Here is a 9,146-nt window from a genome sequence, read left to right as displayed (position 1 = left end):
TACTACAAGAGCTCCTTTAACAGCTTTCAAGATCCCACCTTCAATATGGGTCTTACAACCAAGTTCATCCAATTACCCAATCGACAACAAATTCTTCTTCAAGCCTTTCACGTGTCTTACCCCTTGAAGTGAACGAATAGAACCATCAAACATTTTTATTTTGATAGTACCCATTCCAACAATTTCTAAGGCATGATCGTTTCCCATAAACACCGATCCTTCCAAGATAGGTTCATATGTACAAAACCAATCACAATGAGGAGTCATGTGTCATGTTGCTCCTGAATCAACAATCCAAACATCAGTGAGCTATTTGCTGCCTTTAGAACCAATTGTTGCTTCGCCATACAGGATTTTTCCATCATCAGAGGTGCTCACAACACATCCTTGAGAACTTGATCCTTATGGAACCTTCTCTATACTCTTCTTATTCCAACAATCTTTCTTGAAGTGTCCTCTCTTACCACAATTGTAGCATTTGACCTGCTTCTTACTTTGTGACTTTGGTCTACTTTGACTCCCACTGGAACCACGCTCCATTGATCTTCCTCTTGTCATCAAGAAAGCCTCTGCTTGTTTTGAGCTCTCTAATCTATCTTCCTTATTCTTGCGCCTAGATTCTTCTTCAAGAACCGCAGCAGCCATGTCATTAAAAGGAAGATAATCAGTCAAAACATTATTAGTTAAGTTAATGATAAGTTGATCATATGAATCTGGTAGACTTTGAAGTAAGAGCTCTGCACGTTCATTTTCCGCTATGGTATATTCCAATGATGAGAGTTGGGAAAATAGCGTATTTAGATTGTTGATGTGATCCGTTGCCGATGTAGACTCACTCATTCGAAGAGTATAAAGTCTTCTCTTCAAGAATATCTTGTTGTGAAGTGACTTGACTTCATATAATTTGGTGAGAGCATCCCAAATTTTCTTTGCTGTCTTTTTCTCTGCTACACTTGATAAAACTGAGTCAGCTAGTGCCAAGTGTAAGTTTGCAACAGCATTGTTGTCCATCTCCTTCCATTTTTCATATGTAATTCCAGTGGGTCTACCTTCAATTGCTGTCACGCAATTGTCTTTTCTCATAATGGCTTTTATCTTCAATTTCTATATGGAAACATTACTCCCACTGAATTTCGGAATTTCATACTTTGCTGCCATTTTTTAGACGGTAACTCACAGCAAAAAAAAATATATTAATCACTAACCTTTGGGTCTGATACCATTGTTAGGTACCAGACAAATGACACAGCAAAATATAGAGATGAAAAATTAGAAATTTATATAAAATATGAAAATAATTGAATAACTTTCTTTGAGAATTACAACTTCTCTTTGTCACAAGGAGACTACAATAACACTCTCTCTTGACAAAAGGAGAACACACTTCTCTCTATCATATATAGGAGAAAACTACTCAAAGAAATATTATGTTATTTTATCTGGAAGACTTGATTGAAATGAATTAAAGAAAAACTCAATTTATAAGTGAGTATCTTCAATATGAACCATCCGTCAATTAGAGGTATATAATTCTTCTCTTTTTCAACCATTAAAATCCTAAGGTTATAAACTAGGATTGTTTATTACCTTTCATTTTATTTAGTTATTATTTATTTATTTATTTTCTAAAATTAGCTTTACTAATTTTCACATTGATATTTTAATAAGTATTATATTGTTTAAAAATTAATGAAAATATGTACAAATTAATATTAAATTTGATATATTTTTTATTTAAAATGTTGATATAAATTTTTTATATTGAAAAGTTGTATAAGTTATATCTTTATTTGTTGTTTTTATTTTTGTATTTGTTTTAATTGATAAATTTAATCTTTTTATATAATATTTGTCTTTTTTTGTTTTCAGTTGTTTCTTTCTTTTTCCTTCCATATATTCTTGTGAAGACATGTTCTTATAAAAACATGTTCTTTCTAAATTGTTAACTTGCATATATTTTTTTATTATCTTTTTTTGTTCCATATTTGTATATATGTTCTTTAAATGAAGATGTGTTTTAGATTTATTTACTTTTCTTTCTCTTTAATTTTTTTATTTGTATGTCATCTAAGTCGACGATATTAATGTTGGTGAAGTTGGTTTCTGTAATCAACGAAGAATATAAATGATGTTTTGAATAAATAAAATTTTGTAATATTACCTGTTTTATTTGTTGTAATAGAAATTGAGTTTTATTATTTTTTGTTGGGACAAATGTCTTGGTAATAGTGTATTATTGAGACTTGAGAGCATAGTTAAAATCATTTACTTTGATTTCAAATATAAGTGTGAGGTTGTATAAATTTCGATTGGATTGGTGCTTCATTGCTGTCTTAGAGTGTAATTAGATTTAAGGTAGTTGTAGTTGTGTCCAAAGATATTTTTGTTTCTCTATCAAATAGTCAAAAGCTGTTGGAACACTTTAATCTAAAACTTTTAATTCAATTTTGAATTTATAATTATTAAGTTAGTAATTTATAATTTGAATAAATTTTTTATAATTTGAATCTGTAATAATTTTTTATGTTGTAGATTTGTAGCACAAAAATTTTATTTTTTGTATTTTTTGTGAGTTTTTCTTTGACAACTACTTATTCTTGTCTTCCTAGGACACAGTTTTTCAATGACATTTATAATAGTAAGAATAAAAATTTTTAGAATATTTATTTTGTGTGTATGTATATATATATTGAATAAGTTATTTTAATATGAATAATTTACACAAGTTGAAGGCAGATAGATTTGATGAAAACAAGAACAAGTACAATGAGCTTCAAATTGAGCAAATATAAAACCTCTGAGGCTTCATCAAGTAATTGCTTAAACCCCTCAATTGCAGCCTTCTGTGCAGCACGCTTTTCCTTGCGTTCTTCTTCCGCACGAGTTTTAACATAATGCTCAAACAAGGATCTCCTAGCAGAATAACTTGGTATGGCCTGTATTGATATAAATTTTTCCATCTTAAGAATTTTGCAAATGGAAGTAAGCCAAAAGCAACCTAGAAATATTATTTTTAGAAAAGGAGAGGGTAAAGTATCATATTTGAAAAAACAGAGAACCAAAGACAATACAGTAAACATTAAAGCTCTCAAAGAAGCTTTCTACTTAACTTCCTAGACATATCTGCTCCTAAACAAACTATGGGATGAAACCCACAAGGAAGCCATAGAGATTCTATTCCATAATATTTTCTTCTTTTTTTCTTTCCCTTGTGTTTGCAGGGGGACAACGAGATTCCTACGAGGCACACTAACCTAAATCAATTGATTATATATTTCCGTTCTTTCCAAAGAACTACATAGGGAAGTAGCTAGTTCTTTGTATACATAAAACAAATAGCTAATATATCTATATATGTTAGAAATTTGCTCTAAAATCACTAGATTCAACCAAGTTGTATACAAAAAGTAAACTTAAAACTGTACACCATTTTTCACGTCCATCTTTGACTGATTGGAAACTCAATCAAGACTAACAATTTACACATGAAGAGCAGAGCTACCAAAAGAATATCTAGACACCCTATATCATGAAAGAATTAACCCAAAAAAGTTGAAGAAAAGTCACCAACTCCAAACAAAGTAAAGGGGGCTAGGTCTCAATAAACCTTGAAACGTGGATCAAATACTATCTTTGGCAATTCTTTCTCCCACTTTGAGAATGGTGCCACTCCTCGCTCTTTAAGCATTTCCTGCAAAAATCATAAGCAAAAATAAACCCAATATAATAGTAGAATTTAGATATTGTTATAAACTAATGTACATGATTAAAAAGATTAAAAATGATAAATATACAAAAGCCCCATCCCTCCCAAAAAAAATATAACATTCAATGGAAGAGGACATTGTCACTCCTATTTTTGATAATGTCACTCCATACATGATTTTTTTTTTTTTCATGATATTTCGTCTGAATATGTTAAAAAAAAGAGTGACAATATCCATTCTATATCCAAATATGCGCGCGCACACACAAGCCTCAGGAAAAAGAATGAGCAAAATAAGAAAAGAGGAACAGATAGAGAAACTATAAAGACAAAGATAGTTAAAATTATATAATGAAAAGCAAGATCACAATTCTCATGATGGGATGGAACAATGAAGGAAGGAACAAAGATTGAAAAACAACCGCATCAACTCATAAAAAGCAACTATACCTTAAACTGAATGATGCACTCTTCCTTTGAGGGTCCACTATCTTCATCTTCTGAATCTGAGGATGTGTCAGAGGTGTTAGCATCACCATTAGCATCTTTTTGTTTATCTTTGTTATCATTTTGCAGGCCCTTTGCTGCAGATTCAGCTGCTTTGGAACCATTTGATTCAGATCCTGTTTGTACTGGTGACACAGGAACAGAAGAGGAAGCAACAGGCATTCCGGACTCCTGCAGCTTCTTCTTGATCAAATCCAGTGCCGATGATGAGGTCTGAACACTAGAAGGTTTAAGAGCTGCAGCGTCACGACCACCAGTATTAATAGCAGAAGTATTCAGAGTAACCATTCCAGACCCTCTATCAGACAATACATTAGTATTTGGAACTGACATTGAATGATCTTTTGTGACATCACCATCTTGCTTCTTTTTCAATTCGGCCACCTCATTTGGAACTTCCCAGGAGCTTGTCTAACATGGAACAATGGACCAGAAAATAATAAACAAATTGACAGAGAAATCATATCACAACAAGTTGAAGAAGCAGCAATAAAGAGAAGAATCAGAAGCTAAGAAGGCCAGGTCACGCTAAAATGAAAAGATAGGAGATCAAGACCAAGTGAACAATGACGGAGATCATGCAATTAAGTTGTGAACATATCAAATGAATATTCCAATCATACCTTGGTTTGTTTGTTGTAGTAATATTTCTTCCCATCACTAGTGGAGACCAACATCCAATCTGTACCTGGTATATCCACCCTATAACAAGAAAACATAATCAGAGAAGACATGGTAGTAATGTACATCTTTGTTTCGATAACAAACCTTTCAGAGCAAGCAATAAACTAATATCAAGATGTATGTAACAGACAACATAGTTCAGAGTCAACATGAACAAATGACACCTATGTGTCTTACTTTAATTAAAAAGAACTAAAGACACTTTTTATGGCCTCAATTAAAATAAGGTAATCCAGATAAGGAAAAAATGAATAAACAACACATATATCATACATTGAGACCACAAACCAAAATAGACACAAGGACTTGACAATAAACTTACATTGAAACTGGAGTTGGCTGCACAGCAATTTGGTGAGACTGACATAGGCAAAAAATAGTAAACTGAATTAGAAAAGGGATAATAAATTGAAATATTTATGACCTACGAAACCAAGTATTCTTCACAGTTTCAGTTGCAGTATACAATTATCTTCTGAATTTTTCCTTTCATAGTTTGGTTATCCATTATCCAATATCCAATACTTAGATATTCATATATATAAACTAACATAAAATTAAATCTTAAAAAAAGGGTTACAATTGTGATATTAAAAAATATTATGCCAACAACAAAGAGTATTACTTATGTGATGCAGGGCAGGATAAGGGATATCGGCTAAGGGAGTCAGCTCCAACTATACATACCTCGCCTTTAAAGCCAACAGGTTTATCATATGTTGATTCTCCTGTCAAGGCATTATAATAGTATACAACTCCTGTTTCAGTCTTATGGGCTGTCCAGGCATCCAATTTCTCGTTAGCAGCATCAGCATTCTGAGTCACATTTGATTTCTTGTCATCTACAACAAGTACCACAAATATGAGGAAGTGATGTGTATTTTCAAACCACATAAATGAGACAATGCACAAGTGAAGTAGTGATGTTTCTGTGCGCATACCAGCAGGGCCAGAAATTAAATCTGTCTGCAAATCAGTTCCTTGTCTAAGCTGATTATCGGAAGCAGAAGGTGCTGAAGTTGCAGCAGTAGCATTCACAGGTGTAACACCAGGGGGTTGGGAATCAGGTAGTGTAACAGCAGGCGGATTTACACCACGCACTGGATAGGGAAATGGACCAGGAAAAGCAGCGGGATATTGAAGAAACGGGGGCCTAAGTATGCCACTCATTTGCGGAGGTTGTAACCAAAACCCTTGAGGTGGTGGGGCAACCATAGGAGGCATGGATGCATAGGGTGTGCCTTTCTGTGTAAGGGTAGGATCTGATGCAATGGCTGCAGCCGGCATATTTGGTCTTAGAGGTGCTGCTGAGGAGGAAACTGTGCTTGGTGGAGCAGCAAGATTTGTAGATATTATCGAAGATGTTAGTCCAGGGGGGGCAGGATTACCAGGAGCTCCAGGCATTACAGGATGCCCAGGAAAAGATAGAGGAGTTGGCATCCATGAAGTAGTTGGGCGAAAATTGGGGTCAGACGGTGGAGGCATTATAGACGTATGAGCAGGGACAGAATGTGGAACACTTGACACAGATGATGCTTTACTAACATCCTGCACAACAGGATCTGACTTATTCTGCAATAAGCAAACAATATTACGAGAAAATAATTTCTATCGAGTACTTTCCATTTAGAAACTAATTACCAGACACTACAATATTACATTATATCCATTATCCACTTTTGATGGTCAGAGTCTACCCATATCACAAGTTTTAAAATGCAAGGATATTTATTCAGTCTTATAACCGCATGAAAACCTAGTATTAAAAACAACAAAACAAAAAAAAAACAGAAAAAACAAATGTAGGCCCTATTATGTTATTATACAATTACATCACACAGCATTATGTTATTAAACAAAACTTTTTTTTCTGAGAAAAAATATTCAGTTATCACTAATAACTATTATATATGTCCATTAATTATTTATATTACTGTTTCATGCATCCCTTACTTTAATTATTTTTCACTTCACTCAAGCATTTAAAAGGGAGTGCATGGTTTGAGTATGTCAAACGTGAAACAGTAGCAGATAGGGGCAAGCTCAAAGGAAATGGAACATAAGCCCTTTTATCCTCATTGATGGTTGCTTGGTAGAGGGATAAAAAAAATTTCAACTCATTTTCAAACTAGAGGAGTGAACAAATATGATATGATGAGGCAGAAAGGAGTAGCACTCCACTTTCAACTGCCTCATACCATCTTCAAATCAGTCAAGTGTGAATTAACTTTTATTCCGTTCGTTCTACCTACTGAAACAATCATCATACCCTAACATCTTAATAAATCTCACTAAAACATGGAATCATCCATCATGAAATACCTTCAGCTTAATGTAAGAGTATGAGGCTTACTGTGTTAGACTGTGTAAGCTGATTGCTCGAAAAAGCTGGACCGCTCTGCCAAATATTATACGAAAATGAAGGAGCAGCATGTGGAGGGAGACCAGGAACTGGAGGTTGAACTGCCGTGGGCATCACTGTCGTATTAGACTTCATCCCCTGCATTTTAAATACAGCAAAAATAATGAAACCGAAAAAGTTCCCAAAACGTAAGATTCTAAGAACACACATCTTTCATCTTTCATTGATCAGAATAGCCCTGGTTCTGTAAAATACCAAAAAACACAAAATAAAAAAATAAATACTAACAGGATGAGTCGACTGCTGAGGATTCCCGGAAGCGTTCACATTTTGATGCATGCCGTAAGAGAATGAAGCTGCCGGAGCTGAAAAAAAAAGTAGCAATAAATAAATTTCAATCGCGAGGTGCTCCAATTAATTCAGTTGTAACACCAATAACAATACTGAAGAAAAATTAAAACTGTAGAAAGGGGCGAAGTTGAGTGTAGAAGTAGAAGACACACCATTTGGGTTCGGAGTGGAAGAAGGCGCGGCGGGCAGAGGTGGTTCTGCGGGTGGTGGTTGTGGGTCCTGGTTCAACCACGCAGGTGAAGCCATTTATGAAGCACTGATCTGCATTCAGAATCAGGAATTCGAAAGAGTGAGTGCGGTATTAGGAGCTAGGTTTTATGAAAACGCAGCGAGAAATGAGAATTGTAAGTGAGTAATTTAGAGAATAATAATAATAATAATAATTTGTAACGGCGCATAGGGTATAAGAAACTTGGAGAAGAAAAGTGAAGGATGGTAAAGACAAACCAGTGAGAAAATGAGGAGTGAGTTTGGCGCTTTATGGGGTTTTGAGGTTTAGAGATTGAAAAGGGAGGTTTGTCAGTAATATAATTGGGGCGAGGTTGCTGTTGCCTCCTGCTTGCGATTCATTCAACGGGTAGCGCCGTACTAAAGTTTAAAGACTAAAAAGATGGTAAAATACTACGTTTTTAAAATGGATTTTTTTTTAATATAAAATAAAAAAATTTATTAATTCCCAAAACAACATTTTTGAACTTTATTCGTTTTTCATATTTATGACAAGTTTGTGGCACCCGGCGAACTGTATATAAATTATAGAGTTTGCCACACCTCTTTTGACTCATCCTCAACAATGATAATGTAAACATTTTGTCTATTGTATTTGCCATTGTTGAGGGTGCGACGAAAGAGGGTGCAGCGAACTCTATATAAATCATAGAGTTCCCAAGAGTGCGACGAACTCCATAATTTATATAGAGTTCGCCGAGGTGCGACAAACTTGTGCTCTAAATACCAAAGAAAAATTAATTTCCGAAAATAAAGTTCAAAAGTGTTGTTTTGGGAATTAATAAATTTTTTATTTTATATTAAAAAATCCATTTTAAAATGGGTATTAATTTTAAAAATATTTAGCGTTTTTCATTCCCTAATCATATCTCGTTTACACTGTAAACGAGAGACATGAATTGTCCATCTCGTTTACAGTGTAAACGAGATATATAGAAGACAATCCCAACAGCTATAAAAGGATGTGTAACCCTTGGTATTCTTCACAAACTTTTCCTATCCTTGTTGTGTCTCATATTTCTCACAAATACAAGGCATTAATGGCCAGTAATACATACATAGTTGTGCTTGTTTATCCCAATTGTCGTATGAGAAATGGCGACAACAGGGTGACATTTGAGTGTGAGAATCTGATATTGTTTTGCACTCAGCATATGGAGACGTTGTCGGATTTGAAGAGTTTGATATTGAGCAAGGTCGGTGGTACACAAGCGAGGGAAATCGGAAGGGTGGCGTATAGGTTGCTGGAACCCATGGGTAACGGAGTCTTCCGGTTTCGACTATTCCGACTTCTAGGGGACGAGCATG

The 9,146-nt window shown here is 34.5% G+C and overlaps 1 protein-coding gene across 1 annotated transcript; it reads right to left on the bottom strand.

Moving 5' to 3' along the window:
* Positions 2,796 to 8,183, bottom strand: LOC107625638 (pre-mRNA-processing protein 40C; the record flags this gene model as incomplete). Its single annotated transcript, XM_016328330.2, is given in 10 exon segments — positions 2,796 to 2,936; positions 3,608 to 3,691; positions 4,157 to 4,624; positions 4,837 to 4,915; positions 5,220 to 5,257; positions 5,585 to 5,739; positions 5,839 to 6,469; positions 7,251 to 7,397; positions 7,548 to 7,624; positions 7,763 to 8,183. Coding segments are annotated over 10 exon segments (1,914 nt in total), but the record flags the coding sequence as incomplete, so codon positions are not given.

The sequence above is a fragment of the Arachis ipaensis genome, chromosome B02, assembly GCF_000816755.2.
Source record: "Arachis ipaensis cultivar K30076 chromosome B02, Araip1.1, whole genome shotgun sequence".
NCBI lineage: Eukaryota > Viridiplantae > Streptophyta > Magnoliopsida > Fabales > Fabaceae > Arachis > Arachis ipaensis.
The sequence above is the reverse complement of the archived record's forward strand: the minus strand, read 5'-3'. Positions and strand labels throughout refer to the sequence as shown.